Here is an 18,785-nt window from a genome sequence, read left to right as displayed (position 1 = left end):
AATAATTGATGCAACGGACATTAAAGAAAAACAAATATCTTTTATTATATCTATTTTGGCCAAAACAGTAATAAGTTATGGAAAATAGTTATCGACCTGGGAAGAAATGAGCTTGTCAAACAAAATCTGTTAACAAATTACATTCCAATTACAAAATTGTGTACACAAACTGGGGAAATTGTATGGAAGTTTCAAAATTTGGTAAAAGCTCCCCATAAAGGACTTTTATGAGAATCTACACCCAGTATACAAATCCTAATAAAGAAGAAAATAAGGGTTAAAACTATCCCAGATAGAGCAATTTTCGATCTGAGGAAGCAAGCCTTCAGCAACATCACCGGCCACTTTCTCATGTGATTCTACAACTAACTTAAATAGGTTAGAAATCAAAGGGTTTCTAAGAAATGGATTGATGGCTCTTCCAAGAACAACTACATCAGATAGTAGTAGTTTGGCATCATTACATACAAGGAAAATGCAGTTAGAAATAGCATAGAAACCGAGTAAATTTGCATATAAGGGTAAAAATGCATCTTTATGGTTACCCACGCCTCCTATCCAATCATTCCCTTCCTGTTTCACAATATGGTCTTGAGCATATGACACTAGTTGATGGGAAAATCTAACTCTCCATTCATGTAAATAGCTCCTGAATTCATCTCTGTCAGCCCAGGACTTCAAAATAGGTAGTTTTTCCATGTTGGAGCAACAAATTTGACTGATCAACAGCTTCTCTTCATAATGATTGTCAATCTCCTTGTCGAATACCCGTCTCACAAGATCTCCTTCGGGTGCTACACAGTTTTCAGCACGTAATACCCATTGACAAAGATAATCGAAATAATCAATCCAGTGGCCAAAAATGGAAGAGAGGTGGTCAAAACAGAGTCTTATCACTCTATCTACTTGGATTGGAACCAATCCAGGAGGATGGTTGCTCCTACTTTTTTCTTTAGTAAAACACTTCTGAACATCTGAGGAAAGCCTCAATCTAACAGAATCATCTTCATCTTCCAAAAGCTTAATGCATGTGAGCCACACCTCTAGTACCTGATGAGCATACGAGTTCATAGCTTCATTTTTCACAAAACAAGATGAAGTGCCCAAGGGAATCTGGTTATTTGAAACAAATGAGCCAAGGAGCCCAGCCTGCTCAAGCAAACCAGATGCTATCAAAGATTCAGCTGCTGCATAGCGGATACTCGCCGGCTCAGATGATGAACTACATTGTTTAATCATGTTACAGAAAAAAACAATGCAATCAAACAAACAAACTACCATTTCCTCCTCATGAATTTCACCACATACTGAAAAATCTATTCCGTCATTTGGTATAATAGAACTTGCAAACAACATTGTAATTCTCTTGATGCATACTCCCAGACAGCGAACAAGGGTCTCTTGGGTCTTTGCATGTCTTGCTTGCTTGTACAAGAAAACTAATTCATTCCAAAATTTCAATACGGAATCAAAGTCCATTTCACCAACATAACCTGTACCGGTGCACTTCTCTTGACCCAACTTTCCAAACTGCAGCAAACTCCAAGCTACAAGGATCTTCAGAATGTAATTTGTACATCTGTGGTGCTTCTCTGATGCCAAAATGTTCACCAAGGTTCCATGAAGGTTAGTTTTTACCCAGAGTTGAACAGCCGTGATGTCATTACGGAATAGATCATAGACCTTGCCAGAAGGCTCCGATGCTTTCAGGAACTTCAGCAACCACTTCAGTGTTGCAAGCCGAACTTCATATAATGAGTCTGACAAGCAGCAAATCAACCTATCCAAAAGACCAAAAGATGTATTTTCCATTTCATCTTCAGGAAATGATTCTGAATTGGGAAGAGAATGCCTTAGTCTCATATTGATTGTCTCTTCCTCATCCATAGGTGCATGAAAAAAACATCCAAAATATGAAATGGCTGCTTGCTCACGAAGTTTGGCAATGGTTGGATCATAATATGACAGGCTATGTGATTCTAAATCTAAGCATTCTGTTGACAGCTCCAATAGCAGCTTGGAAATGGAACGGAAATGTTTTGAGATCTGGCATGTTCTTGCCATATTGAGCATTTGATCCAGAACTCTTAAGAATGTTTCATTAAGGATAGGGCACGGACAATGAGTGGGCCTTGCAATCCATGACCGTAGTAGAAGATTTTGAATCAACTCACCAATGATATGATCTTTCCTCGAGTTATCAGCGAGATTCCTAAAATTTATATCCAGTAAAGCGCTCAACTGCAAGAGAATTCCATGAATGAAGTTGAAAGAAATTGGAAAACTAGTTGATTTGATCAGTTTATCTACAGAGGGCAACTCGGATATAATATTGTGAAGGACTGCAGGCAATTTCTCATTTGATACTATACTTGTTAGAGCTCTGGATGCAAGAACACGAACTCGTAAATTGCTTTGGGTTGAGCACCTTCTAATCCAAGGCATGAAAAGGAAAGGGTCTAGCTCATCTCCTGTCTCACCAGCAATTGATGAAGGCTTGAGCCTTGATAAGAGAATCAGAATTGGATACAAGCTCGGATGCAAATTATTTCCACGGATGGACTCTAAATCTTCTGAAGATGCACAACCCAAAAACTCTGTGGCAACTTCCAGTTCATTAAACAGAAATGAATGCAATGACGGATACCTAGGTCCAAAAAAAAGTCATCAGTAACTTTTCAGACCACCTCTGAACATACACACTCATAACAGACAGTGATATCCAGAACTAGTAATGGTATATATGAAGTTAGGATTTGGACAGCGAGCCCATGGGCTGCATACATCATTAGTGGACAGTGTGGAGTGATATGAACACAGAAAGGACGGCCACAACTGCTACCACATTCCATCTACAGTACAACAATTGACAAATGCCAAGTGAACCATTTTCAAAAATCATCCGATCATATCTATACTTATCAACATACACTATGCAGATTAAAGCAATGCCAGAAACCAGAGAACTTATCAACATTCAGAAAAAGGCAATATAATAACAAATTTATGATTATGCCAGATATATATATACCTCCTCCAACATGGGAGATGTTTCAATCTTAGAAATTCATTAAGCCTGTGCCCACTTTATCAGCAAGCATGTTATTATCAATGTGATGATTATAGCCAAAGATCAACTCTATCAAAAGCTTCGGCTACAAAGTGGAAGCCCGAGAATAGTTTTATAATCTAGCATTTATCATAAAAAGATTAAGATCCAGCTTATTAGTCTTAAATAGTAATCATCGCCTTTCTATAGAAAGTTCTTATACTTCCTTGGAGTTTATTCTCAGATCCCTTACCTCCAAAATTCAGATCAATGCCTGAATTATCATCAAAATTATCAGGACCGGAACGTATTTTAACTACAGCTTTTTACCAAATTCATTAATTCCATCCTAATGTAAAAAAAGAGAATTTACTTACAATACATGTTTGATCATAAGACTTTGAAGGAATAAAAAGTGATTAAATTTCATCTACTTGTCTACCTTTTACTCTTCCTTTTGAGGATTCAATCTCAATACCTTCTTAATTTAATATACTTTCTATGCATGTATATAATATGAATAAACAAACTTCTGTACGCGCTTAACAAAGTAAAAATAAGTCTACATATATATGAAAAAATCAGTGTCATATTTCAACTGTGGTAGCATAACTGCAGACCTAACATGTATTATGAATAATTTAAAAAGTTTATAATACAGATAATCTAACCGAGTAGTACCCTGAAATTGAACTCACTAGAATTACTAGAAATTGAACTTAAAGCTTAAAAGAGTTGTCCTGTTGTCAGAAATATGTATAAGGAATAATAATAATCAATTAAATGAAACTTTAAACAGCATTTGGTGTCAAGGTCAATGCAAACTCATCTTTGTGTATTGTAAAGGTAAAAAAACTTGGAGAATAGAAAGAACAGCCTTTAGTCACTAGAAAAGCTGTTTGATCTCATGTTCATTCTTAACTTCAAATGGCCACAGAGTGGGTCTCGTAACAGAAACCCTATCTCTCGAAGACTGAAATATCAAAAAAAAGGACCAGTGTCTCATAAAACAAGTAACAGGGGGATTTTCCCTCTTTCAACAGAGCGTCCCCTGATGAATAGTGGCCACAGGCCATACCAATAGAGCACACGATTAAAAACTATAATTGCAAGGCATCTACCCTAACATAATTCATGAGTATTGCAAGCAGCACCAATATTAGAAGATCGTAAAAACTTCCAGGATACATGCATGAAGCAATAAATCAAATTTTAGCAAAAAATTTCTTGGATTGAAATATGAACGTGTTCTTCTCATATGACATGATTTTAAATAGCTAAAAGTAAGTAGATCCAACATTCATACCTGTGAAAAAATTCAAGTCCAGTTATTGCCCGTCGTGCTGATTCCCGCTTATGAACATTAAGGAATCCAATCATGCGACGAACCAGGGCAGTGTAAGCCAGACAAGCACTGTTTCTAATCTCCCAATACGGTGAAGAGAAAGAACGAATGGACAAAATCAAAGCCTCGGCAGAGAAACCAGATGTATCAGTAGACAAGTTGGAGTCATTGAATGCAGCTCTTAGAACATTAAATGCATGTACTGTAGGAATGACACCTTCATCTCTGATCTTTGACGACGTCAGATTGACATTTCTTTCAGCTGCCCGTGTAGAATTATTTCCATTTGCAGAATCATTTGACTTGCATGGGTCACCATCGAAGCTATTGTTTTCAATCTGATTCAGCATGGACCCATTACCTACATCTATAAGCCATCTTAATGCCCGAGGCAGAAGCTTCTTTGGGGTGCCTTCTGGCTCTGAAAGGAACAGAGCAATAAATGCAGCAGGTATTCCAGCACTTCTTCTCAGCAAGTCATCCACTACTTGTCCTTTGGCCACAGTTCTTTGCATAAGTTGTTCCATCCAAGCCTCTGTCATTCTATGAAGTCTGAAAAGGAAGATACATCTAAGAAATGGCAAAAACATATGATTTCCGATATAATGACCTAGTTAAAATGACAAAGACTTCCTTATTTAAATCAAACAAACATATTTCTCTTTGTATTATGTATACGAGAGAACATAACAGCCAAGAATCTTCATTTCATAAAGTACATTGTATGTGAGCATGTGATAGTGACAAGATCGTAACTAAAATTTTACAACTCATTTATCACGTCATAGTTTTATCTTACGATGGTATATGTGAAGAAAATAGGAATTTAAATACCAAATTGCTTTTAACATTTATAAGCAAAACACAGATACTAAAGAAGCAATGAAGCCTCCTACTTTAGGCATTCATTTTTGAAAGTACAGCAACTATAAATCCGTCCCTTTAGACCTAGTGAACAGTCAATAGCAGATCCAATGAAATCTCCTCCGTACAAGAGTTATACTCTAATCAAATGCGCCATAGTATAACACAGATTGCACAATACCTCGAAAATATATAAAGCGCCATATTAAGTCTGGAGTTAGAATTATATGGTCTGGATTACAGAGTGAATGCTTTATTTCATTAGTTTTCAATTGCTTGAAATTGTCACTATTAATTGGGGGAATTATAATTCTAATTTTAAAAAGAATACCAAAATAAAAATTTCAAAATGTAGAGGTTATTCAAGAATGCTTTATTTAATTATTGTCAATTGGAATTAGAATTTTAATTTTAGAAAGCTCAGTATACCTTTTAATTTTAGAAAGCTCAGTATACCAAACATGATATGTAGCATTGCGAGTCCACTTGCAAGATTCAATTTCAAGCTCAGTACCTTGCATTATTTGGAATAGACTATACAAGAGAAAGACAGAAATTTTCATCAAGAGCATCCCATAGCCTGTAAACTTCCATGAGATAAGGATTATATAGTTAATCATGGTCCTTTGTCATATGCTTTCTTATTCTATCAAATGATATTCTATCCTCCCCCTAATTGGACTTCTGCTATTTTCACTCCAATAAAAGTTATTTTTTGTCAAAAGGTAAAATAAATAATAGATTTCATCAACAAATAATTCCATTCCCCTGTTCTGAATCTCTTTGCCATCTGTAGTGTGTTCTTTACATCTCACAGTTTCCGATATATGAACACGTCTTATTTTTGGGTATTTTTGCTATTCTTAAGCCTTTATTATGTGTAAATAAAGTGTTTATCTTGTATCTATAATCTTCAGTAAAACAGTCATCCTGCCATCAGTTATTATCTTATGATAACATTTTTGGGATCAGTTACTGATAATCCTATCAAGGATAGATAACTGAAATTCCAGTATAATTAGGGGTCAGTTCTCTGTATTTTGTAATTGACAAATTGTATCTCATAATTTACACAGAATACATTTGTAGCCTTCGTATTGGGTATTCCTTTCTTCTTTTTTATCCTTCTCTACTCAAGTTTTCTGTTGATATGCATTATCCAATACTCATTTCACAGAAACAAAAACAGAAAAACAAAAATCCATACCTTGAGTCATTAGAGCAGAGTAATCGATTGCAAAGAGCTGTGAACCCAGCCCTCGTCTTATCAATTGCACCATTATGCTTCATCTTTAAGAGGACTTCTAAAAAGTGATTTCCTATTGTTTTAAGTTGTTCCAAGTCAAGCACAGAATCAGATGAAAAGTCAACAGAATGCCCCTCTAAATCAGATAAATCCGAAGAAGTATTCCTTGGCAATGGCACCTTTCGTATAATAGTCCCCAAAAGAAGGCTCACCTGAGGAAGAAAACATGGTGAAACATTAGGAAAGAGAAGAAATATGTAGACCTAATACCATTACGTGTACTGAACCACTCTGACTCCATTCACCATTGAAATAACTAGTACGCTATATTATATTCTATTGGTATCATTTCTAACATTATAGGCGTGCAAAATTAAAGTGAAGAAATAATGAATGATAGACTGAAATCTTTAGTCTTTCTACTTTACCCCTTTTAAGAGAAAACATCATACTATATTTCAATGCTTTAACAGTTCTTAGACACTGTTCAGGTTAGGTACCTCTTTCATGGCAAGCCAGCAACCAACCATGACTATCTGTTCTGATGATCGGCCATCATCATGAGAAGGATTTGAATTATTATTTTCACATTCAGATGAAGGCATATGCTCATCGTATGGTATCTCCATCAAAAGATTATCCTCATCAAGCAATTCATCCATGTCTTCAGGCAAATGCCAAGCATCTGCAGAAACCACCCATAGTGCCAATGAAGTTATCCGAACAACAAGATCTAGAAGTCTTTCCAACAAATATCTCAGCTCCAAGATGCTAGATGATAAGACATCAGAATTCCAATCCAGTTCCTCAAAAGTATAGCGCAAAGCAAGTAATACACCATGGACAAAGCTGTTTTTGCATGCTTTAGAAAGATCTTGTTCCCCATCTCTTACAGCAGCATCCAGCCAATCAATCATTGATTTCAAATACGTTATTACAGGATTTCTGGATTTATTGGACTGGCTAACTTCATTTACCAATTCAGACTTTGAGCTTAAATGAACAACATTTAATGAATCTTCAATCAACCAACCTAGCTCCAGCACGTACTTCTTAAATATAAGTCGTAAGGATAGAGCTCCAGCATCACTTTCCCTTACACGTGGACTGCAAACTAATTTCATTGACGAAGCAATTAGCTTCTTCAGCGTGTCTTCATTAGAAATTCCAGGTAGTGGACTAGGAAAATGGAGTAATATGTGAAATGAATTTTCTCTCAACCTGTCCCAACTATCAACAATTGACCCAACTAACAATAGAGTTGAATCAGATGAAGTCATCCCCTTGTTGTAAGGATAAAGTTGACTTCCCGGCAAAGAACTATTAGACTCATCACAAATTGATGACTTAATAGACCAAACATTTATCATAATTAAGATGAGATCCATCGCCATTATTTTCCTCTTGTAAGGAGCAGAAGGATAGCACGAGAAAAATAAGAAGCCACTCAACCACCTCATAAAGTGAAAAAGATGATCGGCTCTTTTGATTGTTGATTCCTTATCATTCCCTTTAGAAGGATAAACTTCATTACCTTTAGCATGCTCGAGAGGGCTCCAGTTTCCTTGCTTGAATTGTCTCTCCAGGGCTGTTCGAACCCTAGAGAAGAACTTACGAAACAAGCTGCTCCACTTCATCTGAAAAGCTGAGAAGCAACACCTCATATTCAAAGGCACAGCTTCCTTCATTAGAGTGAGCTCTAGATGAGCAGGCAAACTAGCTGTCTTGGGGTTTAAGAAAAGAGACTCAGCAGCATCAACACGCAGTGACTCGTCCACATGAGTCAATGCATTTACTAGCCACTGAACATGGATCCTAACATTTATTCCCTTAATGCAAACAATAGCATGGCTTTCAATTCCCAGCCCAGGCTCCTTTTCATTCACTGAAGGATCTTCTGCCCAATCAATGTCTCCTTCAACCAAAGCAAGTGACCGAGATACCTTCAGCAATGAAACTAGAATAGCAATTCTCTGTTCGAGATTCACTTCCATGTCCAAGCAAACAAGTTCTGTATATTGTAGTCTGTTCTCATCCCCATTTGGCCCAACCGAGATGAAACTAAGCATGGGAAATATACTGTCCACATCCACTTCCAGTAAAACTGGCAGGGCATAAGTATTTATATTGGTGCGAAGTTTCGATGATCCAGAACCTAGCCCATACAGAACTGGGGGAAGACAATGCCCTCTATAGAGAGCGTATCCTCCTTCAATACCATCACTCTCCCAGAACTCGTCACGCAAACACTCAAGGAAGCACTTCAGAAACGATGTGGCAGCGCAGCAGACATCATCATCAATATATGCCTGTGTTGTCTCAAACAGCAGATCTGGAGTCATTTCCAACATTTTCCTCGCTCCCAATCTCTTCGTCAGCAATGCCAATGGAATATATCTCCCCTTACACCGAGACCCCAACGAAAGAAGATCCGATCCAATCTTCACCAAAAACTCCTTTATTCTCTCCCCACCCTCACAGAGGGAAGACTGAATGTCGAGAAACAGGTCAAAAATGAGATGCACCTGCTTCACTGTTTGACTCAGAGGATCCTCCAAGTTATTCCAAATAATCCTAAGCAACCGCACCCCCATTTCCTCCGGAATTGGCTCATACTCCCCGGACATATCAGTTAAACCCGCCAACAACGACGCCTTAATCTGCTGCAAACAAATCTGCATCACCGTAAGCGCATGAAAGTTGAAGTGACTATCAACAGGATTCTCACAGAATCTACACAGCTCAGGCAAAACCCCATCATACAAGACAGTCTTAATACCACCCACACCACTAAAATGAGCATTAAGCAAGTCCCTAGAAACCGCAGTGAGAACCCCTCTAATTAAACAAAGCCTACTCAACACAGAAAGGCCAGAAATCCCAAAATACAAATCCCCCTTACAAGGAATCCTCCCAATCACATCCCTGACCTCACCAATGTCACCACCACCACCACTCAAATCCAAACCCTGCAAGCTATTATTAAACACCCCTCGAATCAACACCGAACCAAGCTCTTCTTTACTCACACAAACTTGAAAAGCAGCACACAGAGCCACACCAGCCGCCACGAGACAGTCCCTCGAAAACGCAGTTGAACTCAAAACACTCAACACAACACTCACAATCCCTTCCATGACAACACCGCTCTCACCACCCTCACTTTCGCGAAACTTGGAAGGAAACTTCTGTAGCAAGTAATATGAACAAGACAGAGCCTCCTGGCATTGTTCCATGAGAACAGGCGAAGGCCTCTCAGTCTCGGAAACAACGCCGGTTAGGCCATTAACGGCATCGGAGGCAACGAGGACAGCGCAATCTTCCACTACTGCGGCGAGGTAGTCTAGCTTGGGCATGCCGAGGACAGAGAGCGCGGCGCGAGAGACGGCGAAGCGCGGGAAGGCATGGTTGTTATGGAGGAGAGTGCCGAAGGAAGTGGCGAGGATGGAGCGGAACGGCGTGGTTTTGGCGAGGGGAGAAAGGAAGGTTTTGTGGAGGGGGTTGGAGTTTTCGAGGAAGAGGAGGTGGAGATAGAGTTCGCAGGCAAGGTTAAGAGGAGTTTGAGGTTCGGGGGGAGGGTGGGCTTGGAGGAGGTGGAGGAAGGTGGAGGCGAGGTTTTTGGCGTGGGAGAGTTGGGAGAGGGTGGAGGAGAGAGAAGTGAAGTGGAGGAGGGAGGAGTGGAAGGGGGAGAAAAGAGGGTCGGAGAGGAGGAGGGAGAGGGAGGAGAGGAACGACGGAGGGAAAACCACAGCGGTGTAGGTGTAGCGGTGGCGATGCTGCAAGGCGCGCCACTTCGCCGACGACATGTTTGATAAAATAAATTCCTCTCACAAAGTCTTCGAAGATAAATGAAGGTGGCGACGCGTCGATGTTCGACGAAATTCCTCACACAGACAGTGAATGCGTGAGTGTGAGAGTTCGTTTTGGGTGTTTAGAAGGGAAAGAGGTGCCGATATGATGTTCGATGAAATGCCTCACTCAGATGGAGAGTGAGCACTGGGTTATGGTGCATGGATTGGAAGGAGGAGGAGGCGCCGCACTAGGGTACAGTTTTTTAATTAGGATTAGTTAAATTTTTTTAGGTTTAATCATTCACTAAGTTCCTATTTTCGCATGGAATCTCAATTTCGTCCCTTTCTTTCTGAAAATCTCAATTGGGTCCCAATTTTATGAAAATTGCAACAAATCGATCCTTTCCGTTAAATAGTGTCAAACGGCGTTAAAAAAATTGATGAGTGAATGCTGAGATGACGAACGAGCGCTCGTCCAGCAGCGAACAAGCGCTCGTCCAGCAGCGAACGAGCGCTCGTCCAGCAGCGAACGAGCGCTCGACCACCGAACAACGGTCGTCCAGTGTGGAACGAACGGTTGTCCACCAGAGAACGGACGCTCGTCGACCTCTTACTGCTGGACAACCGTTCGTTCCACACTGGACGACCGTTCGTTCGGTGGTCGAGCGTTCGTTCGCTGCTAGACGAGCCTTCGTTCGCTGCTGGACGAGCGCTCGTTCGCTGCTGGACGAGCGCTCGTTCGCTGCTGGACGAGCGCTCGTTCGCTGCTGGACGAGCCTCGTTCGCTGCTGGACGAGCGCTCGTTCGCTGCTGGACGAGCGCTCGTTCGCTGCTGGACGAGCGCTCGTTCGTCATCTCAGCATTCACTCATCAATTTTTTTAACGTCGTCCAGCCAAATTAACGGAAAGGATCGATTTGTTGCAATTTTCATAAAATTGGGACCCAATTGAGATTTTCAGAAAGAAAGGGACGAAATTGAAATTTCATGCGAAAATAGAGACTTAGTGAATGATTAAACCATTTTTTTAAGTCTTTCCTGCTATGACCATCAAGTGACATTGTTGGTTTTCCATATTTCTTGAATTGGTAAATTATATTCGAACGAAATTAATTAATGTGGCAAATTAGTAATTAGCAATCACATAATTCTAAGTATAATAGTTATCTGAGATCGTTATTATGATATTATAGTCACCATCATATTATCCTAACTAGTGTGCTCAATTAAAAACTTGTTACATTATTATATATTATTATATCAAAACAATATAGCTTTTTTATTTTATATGATATTTTTATTTAGTATTTATATTAGTTGAATTAATTATAATTATATGTTGTAAATAATTATATGCTTATTTTAAAATTATAAATTTTAAGTGTTTTGTTATCAAATTATACATGTTTTAAAGTCGTGATTTTTAAAAAAATTAAAATTCTTGAAATTATAATCTTATTTATTCACGTGTTTTTTTATCTCTTTGTCATATATAAAATGAAATTGGAATAATTTATTATTTTTATATATTTTTTTATAATTATTATTACTTTTATTTTATTTAAGTTTTAATTCAGTATATTATTTCTAAAAACGACTTCCTTTGTTAATTGATCTTCAAATTTTATCTAACTTTTCAAAATATGAATTTAATTATAGAAGTTAAGATATGATTTCTTTTTAACTCATGTTTAAATTTAAATTGGGTTAATACGATCAGAAATTGGAATTCATTAACATGTAATGTCTCCATTTTTCGCTTTCTAAAATATATAATTAACAATAACTAAAATAGAAATTTATTTTTGTTTTATTAAAAATGTTAATAAAAAAATTGTTTTTTTATCATCATAATCTTTACTGAAAAAGAAAAACGTTTGATTAAAAGTTTCTCAAACTCAAAATCATGAAAAAACATTCTTTCATCAAAATATCATCTTTCTAAAAAAAACCCTTTAAAACTTTATATCTAAATCAATTATCAATTTCTCTAAATATCAACTTATTTTAAATAAAAACTATTTTAAACTTCAAAAGATAAAAAAAAAAATAACTACAATTTAACCTAATTTATCATGCACACATAAAAGAAAGAGAGTAGAAAAAGAAAACAAAAATGTAAGTTCTCCCACCTTTTACCTCACTTTTTTTTCTTATTTTTCATAAAAACTCAACTTTTAGAGTTTGTCATAATTTCTATTAAAATTCTCTCTGTAAACCTTGTCATATATATTTATAAGCTTAATATTTAAAAAATATATATCATTTTATTATTATTTATCTAACAATAGTATTTAAGAATATCTCTTAATATCTAATTACGTCTAATAATTTTTTTAACAATTATTCACCAAAATTTATTTATTAAAAATAAATATTTTTAAATTAAAATAAATTCTTTAATTTATAATTAACAAATCGTTTTATTTTTTTTACTTAAAATATTTAACTATATCTGTATTTTTTAATTATTAAAATTTATAGGATCTCACATCTCATTAATATATTTAAACTTTTTAAGATAAAAAGGTATTGAAGTTTAGGATATATGCAGAACATGTTATATTATAAATAGAGAGAAATAAAGGTTGCAATTGGAGAAAATGTTTTCAATTTTTTTTAATATATATATATATATATATATATATATATATATATATATATATATATATATATATATATATATATATGTGTGTGTGTTAATTTTTGCAGTGAGAATCAACTCATAGAAATTTCATTCTAAAAATATTTAAATTTAAACAATTTTAAAAAACATTTGCAATATCTTCCATATTTGACAATATTTTATTTAGATTTTTTTTATGGTAGATGAACGTAATTTTATGACTCTTGTGAAAAGATTCCATGATGGTGTTACATAGAGGGTTGATGTAGGGAACTCAGTCTTGAGAGTTATCCTAACACTCTAATAATCATTTCATCTCAGATAGAAAAATAATTATATGATAATGAGTAGTAGGAGATCATAGCCTATAGTCTGGTGTTCTTTGTCCATAAGTGGTTGACAAACTAATTTTGTGTGATAGTTCGGAGGCAGTTGTTCTACTATTACAAGTGTACAACTCTCATAACTCTTGGATTTGTGAAGTCTAGAATATATATATATATATATATATATATATATATATATATTTAGGTTCTTGTTTGATTTAAAATAAAATGTGTTGTACAGTAAATTATAATTTCATGATGTGATTATTTTGCTTATGTTTTTGTGTTTGTTTATTTGTTTGACATATTTTTACTTGCAATTATTACCTTAACGATGAAAACGGATAAAAATATTTTATAATTGATCCAAAGCGGAATGGGGCAAAACAACAGCATAGTCAGTTTTTAATTCTCCGGATGTAAGTCTTCAACTTAAAAATTTGAAGTTTTTGATCAATTATCATGTGATACTTATTTTAAAAGTTTTATACTACTAAAAAAGTGGAATGTTACGTTATGATATAGTAGCACTCATAACAAAGTCTAAAATTTTCCTATATTTTATTTTTTATTTAATTTAATCTCAATTTTTATTAAAATAAATTAATATTGTTTTTTTTTCAAATTGAAACAAAATTAATTTTTGCATAAATTTTAAATTGATATTTTTATTAAATATTTCTAAAATTATATTTAAGCCAACTCTATCATTTTTACAAATATTTTTATTAATTAAAATAAATTTTTATTTATCTAAACTTGTTTAATTAATAATCATATATAAATTTTTATATGTAGTTTTAATCTATATTAATAAGTTTAATATGTTTGATCTATTTTAACCAAAATTAGAATAAAATGACCAATTTAATCTTAATAAAAAATTGTTTATAAAGTAATTTATTTGAATATAATATCAATTTTAATAAAAATAACAGCATAAAATTTATTAAAAAATTTAATTTTAATTTGAAGAAAGATAATATTATTCTATTTTAACAAAAAATAGCACTAAATTAAATTAAAAAAACAAATATTAAAACTAAATTGAAGACAAAATTAAATTATAAAAAACAAATATAAAAATTAAATTGAAACTTTGTTACATGATATTGTTACATCACATAACTCTAAATGTATTTACTTTCACAAATAGAGACTAAAAAATACAGAAAAAGCAACTTGACATTTATGGACGAAAATTAAGACTAAAAGAGTAATTAAACCAATGTTCTTTTTTCTTTTTCTTTCTGTTAATTTCATGGCGAAGCTTCCTTCTCAGGCAGTATGGTTACAGAAATAATGATTGAAAAGTATACTGCAGTCAAGGGCCACAAGCTAAAAAGTTTCAGTTTATTGATATTCAGGAAAAAAAAAAAGCTAAAAATGATCTATTAAGTTTTGCAGCCTGAAAGAAGTGAACCTAACAAGTCTACGTTTTGTTGATATGCAAAGGAGAGTTACACTACTTGGCAGAAATATTTTATGATGAGCATCTAACTCATGACAGACAATCACAAGCTGGAGTGCCAACAAAAGAAGCAAATACACAGTTCAAGCAAGATAGCGATACAGTTTTCTGTCCACTTTATCCCTCTCCAAAAACTCACGCTCAATAAGGGATTCAATTCTTTTCTTAATAACAACAGGATTAGGTAAAAACCGTGACTGCAGCTGCTTAGTGACCTCAGCCACAATATTATTATGATCTAGAGTTCGTCTTGATTTCATTATCCTCACAATTGCTGCCTCGATCTGTGGCTTTCTGTCTTCCTCCACTCTTTGCCGAGTTTCTAGGTTTTCTGGTTCAGATTCCCTCTGTGCAACGACAGTGCCTATCTTTACCTTGAAGAACTTGCTTGTGAATTTGTCATTAAAGAAGAATGCATCATCCTCTGCTATGTCCTTGCTCATTGGCTCTTTTCGAAGAACATTTTTTCCTTTCACACAGGCAAGAGACTGAAGGCACCTCCTCAAATCTGACATGGGAATGGCTGTGGCTTGCTCTATCTCCTTACAAGTCAACTGCTCAACGTTGTTGAAAAGCATTAGTACACACATTTGGTATGTGGAAACATTCAACTCGTGCTTTTGGCCTTTACCAAATGTTGCTTTCAAATCAGCAGTCCCCATATTAGTTTGCCAGGACAATCTCCTACCATTGTGTGTGCCCAGATAATATGTTCGAAACTTGTCACATACACCCAATATTTCTTGTGGAAGATTACACGGTGGGCTAGGCTGAGTAGGCCATGATCCTGTCGTAAGCACCTGGACAGATAGTGTAGGGCCGTCCCCCAACTCAGTACCTTGGCCAGCATAGAAACCCTGCATTGTGTCATGAGAAGTCTTCATGTCAGTAAACATACCCTCTAACTTAGAAGTGAATTGATATCCGCATTCTGTTTTGAGCTTAACAATCAAACTCCTTTCTGCATCATCAGATATAGTCTTCCCTGAAAGAAGCCTTTTTGCCAAATGTTGCTTGTAATATTTCTCAAACACATCCTTCTCCTGTAGGTACCGGAAGAGCATCATTACTTTGTCTAGTACAATCTCCACATCCTCCTCACCAACCCCTTTCAACCCTCGGCGAAGTTTGTCATCCACAAACAAAGAGATGAACTCTGGAGACCGGGCATTCAAATTGATGAAATATTCAAAAGAGGAATTCAAGGCATTCTGAAATGTCTTATCATTATTAAAAGACATTGTAATAACCTTGTCATATTTATCCTTCAAATCTAACAGGCGTTGAACAAAATCTACAGGATCTCTCAACCTTTCAGGATCCATAATTAGCTGTTTACCTGTATCCCGTATAAAGGAAGTCATGACTTCTTTAACAATTGTGAGCCCGGTAGGCACCCTGCGAAACAAATTATACATTCTTTGCAAGTCTTCATATTTGTCATCTACAAGCATACTAACTAGGCCTGAGTTCTCCATATGAACTAGAGTGTGCATATGGCTTTCAATCATCTCCTTCTCCACCACATTAGTTATCTTTGACTCACTCCTAGGATCCAAGTAATGAGATACTCTCTCCAACTCTTCATTTAAACGTCTCTCAGCTTTTTTCAGATAATCACCACAATCACAAGTTTCAATGAATTTCTGGGACTCACAACAGTAAAAATTTGCTGATACATCAAGAAAATGCTTCTCAAAGTCATGCTGGTAAACAGGCAAACCCAAATCCATAAGCATCTTTATTATATTTCTCATCAATCCTCTGTTTATCACCTCACCATTCCTTTCCCTAAGCACAAGCTCAAGAAGCGTATCTAGAAGCCTAGCCTGAGTTTTGCTGGAATGGATCACAACATCTCTCCAAAGATTCAATCCAAGCTCATGAACAGGTGTTTTATGGTTGCTAGGTATAAATGTTCGATCCATGTACATCAGTATATCTCGGATCATTTGCAATGCCTTGTTATGATCTACCCACTTCCTATTGAGCTCATCCAAGAAAATTTCTCCTTGAGCAGATTCAATTGATTGAGAAATTTCTTTTAGATGAGCAGTCATGGTCGTCACAAGTCCTGTGTAAAGTTTCTCCCCAAATTTGTGTAGCACCATATTATAAGCATTCCTGAATGGGCGTATCAAAATGATCAGAAATTAATCAAATACATACAAATACACGAAAATGGGTAAGGAGATCTATGGGCAAATTAATTAAGCAAGCTTGGGAAATTAATTAAATAAACTGCAGGCAATAACATAACGCTGATTATAACAAACTCCTGATTTTTGTTCAATTCGAATAAATTTACGGGAGGTATGTAGCATCAATTAGTAAATAACTAGATATAGATCGGAGCTTTTTCTTCTAACTGAATGGTAGGCTGAGAACAAACTACATGCAATGTCCATGTGAATGAGAAGTACAAGCTGGTGAACTGATCATACAAAAAAGCATAATAATCTACAATGGCCAAACAGCATCACAGGGAAATGGTCAATATAATGTGTCATATAAGAACCTCTGTCAATATTTGCAAGTTGTAAGCCCTGAGGCAACCACAACATCTTTTATATAAGGTCATAATACTTCTTTTTTTTACAAATAATTAAGGATGAATACTATAATGTTCTTCAAAAATTAAGGGGATTAGTGCAGCAACTGAAAAAGAAGAGACATCATGTGCAAAAACATAAGGAGTCAGTGTAATTTACTCCAAACAACACGACACAGAACCACATAAAATACAACAAAATAACACTATTGAAAAAAAAAAGCAAAAAAAATCCAAAATCGCATCTCGCACAGTTCACACCAAAGTTGGAGCACTGAAATCGGAAAAACGTTAATTGATAGTTAAACGAATAAATCAACACCGGTAAAGCTCTTCAAAGCTAAGTCCACTGGCGTTGTGGTTGTATATCTCGTGGATAGCGTGTTCTAGAACCTTCCATGTCTTCTCGGCGTACTTGGGATCGACCACCACGCGGTGCTTGAACGCCTCTATCTGGAACGCGCGCTTCTTCTGCGTGCTCATCTTCCCCGGCGAATCGGAACCCTAAAGCGCTACGCGCAAAGTTCAATTCAGAGAGAGAAGAGACGGAGAAAGGGGAATTGGAGAAATCAAGAGAGGAAAGGAGACAAACCCTAGCGACGGGGCGAGAAGGAAGAAGCGATTGGGGAAATTGGGAATTAGGGTTTTTGAGAGAGAAAAGAAGGAATTGCAGGAAGCAAAGAATGAATGGGAGTGAGTGGTGAGTAGTAAGTAACGTTACATAGTTGAGAAGAGGGATTGACAAAGGAGGACTTTCTCATAAACCAAATCACATATATCATAAATCTTTTCACCAATTTGGAAAATTTTATTTATTTATTAGTTAGATATTATTTTTTATGTTTTGTATTAGAAAATGAAAGTATTCAGACACACACAAAAATTTATATTCATTTAATTCTATCGTTCATTACTTTTTTATTCATTTTTAACTTTTTATTTATTTTTATTTTTATAAAAGTTTATTTTTCATTTTTATAAAAGTTTGTTTTTCTATAACTATTTTAAGTCTATATCGTGTAAGAAATGAATGTAAATATTGTAACGGTATCATTACTTTTTATATTAATTCCATTATATGACAGCTAATGAAATCTTTATTGTCATTAAAATTTCAATTTTTGTGTCTTTGTAATAATCTTGGTCCTTTAATTTTGTTAACATTCATACATCTTTATTTTTCTTTATCTTTCTTTTTTTAAATTTAATAATTGATGAAATTTGTTTATCGTTTTAAAAATTTAAAATCAAATAGTTTAATCTAATATATAAATTATAGGGAAAAGAACCAAGATTAATGAATGGTTGTGTCAAGTATACAACCGTTTTAGTTTTAAATATCATTATCCTAAATTATAATACTTGTATGTATTTTAAAAATAATATTATTATCTTTTAAATTTAGTTATTATTTTTAATAGGAAAATGTTAACTAATGTCTTTACGGTATTGTTTAAGATATAAATAACGATTCTTAATTATATTATATTTATATTGAAATTTGAAATAATTAAATT

General features: G+C 35.3%; 2 protein-coding genes across 3 annotated transcripts; both read right to left on the bottom strand.

Moving 5' to 3' along the window:
• Positions 1-197: 197 nt before the first annotated feature.
• LOC108345640 (uncharacterized) lies at positions 198-10,474 on the bottom strand. Its single transcript, XM_017584279.2, has 4 exons — positions 7,005-10,474; positions 6,466-6,716; positions 4,356-4,946; positions 198-2,647 (listed from the first exon to the last, which is right to left on the bottom strand). The coding sequence occupies exons 1-4, from the start codon at positions 10,308-10,310 to the stop codon at positions 256-258; spliced, it is 6,540 nt and encodes a 2,179-aa protein (XP_017439768.1). The 5' UTR covers positions 10,311-10,474; the 3' UTR covers positions 198-255.
• A 4,190-nt stretch (positions 10,475-14,664) lies between these two features.
• On the bottom strand, positions 14,665-18,023 carry LOC108345728 (cullin-3A). Of its 2 annotated transcripts, none has more exons than XM_017584448.2 (3): positions 17,861-18,023; positions 17,591-17,780; positions 14,665-16,841 (listed from the first exon to the last, which is right to left on the bottom strand). In XM_017584448.2, the coding sequence occupies exons 2-3, from the start codon at positions 17,749-17,751 to the stop codon at positions 14,801-14,803; spliced, it is 2,202 nt and encodes a 733-aa protein (XP_017439937.1). In that variant the 5' UTR covers positions 17,752-17,780; positions 17,861-18,023; the 3' UTR covers positions 14,665-14,800. The 2 variants fall into 2 exon arrangements, with proteins under 2 accessions (XP_017439937.1, XP_017439938.1); XM_017584449.2 differs by having other exon boundaries at positions 17,591-17,772.
• Between the last annotated feature and the right edge of the window lie 762 nt (positions 18,024-18,785).

Source organism: Vigna angularis, chromosome 8 (genome assembly GCF_016808095.1).
Source record: "Vigna angularis cultivar LongXiaoDou No.4 chromosome 8, ASM1680809v1, whole genome shotgun sequence".
NCBI lineage: Eukaryota > Viridiplantae > Streptophyta > Magnoliopsida > Fabales > Fabaceae > Vigna > Vigna angularis.
This window is presented reverse-complemented; position numbering and strand designations above follow the sequence as displayed.

Excerpts from the sequence above, each read along its gene's own strand:
- LOC108345640 (XM_017584279.2), bottom strand. The coding sequence starts at position 10,310 with ATGTCGTCGGCGAAGTGGCGCGCCTTGCAGCATCGCCACCGCTACACC. Across the intron at positions 4,947-6,465 it reads CTCTGCTCTAATGACTCAAG|ACTTCATAGAATGACAGAGG; the intron begins GTATGGATTTTT and ends CTTCCTTTTCAG. Across the intron at positions 2,648-4,355 it reads GGACTTGAATTTTTTCACAG|GTATCCGTCATTGCATTCAT; the intron begins GTATGAATGTTG and ends TTTTGGACCTAG.
- LOC108345728 (XM_017584448.2), bottom strand. The coding sequence starts at position 17,751 with ATGAGCACGCAGAAGAAGCGCGCGTTCCAGATAGAGGCGTTCAAGCAC. Across the intron at positions 16,842-17,590 it reads AGCTTTGAAGAGCTTTACCG|GAATGCTTATAATATGGTGC; the intron begins GTGTTGATTTAT and ends ACGCCCATTCAG.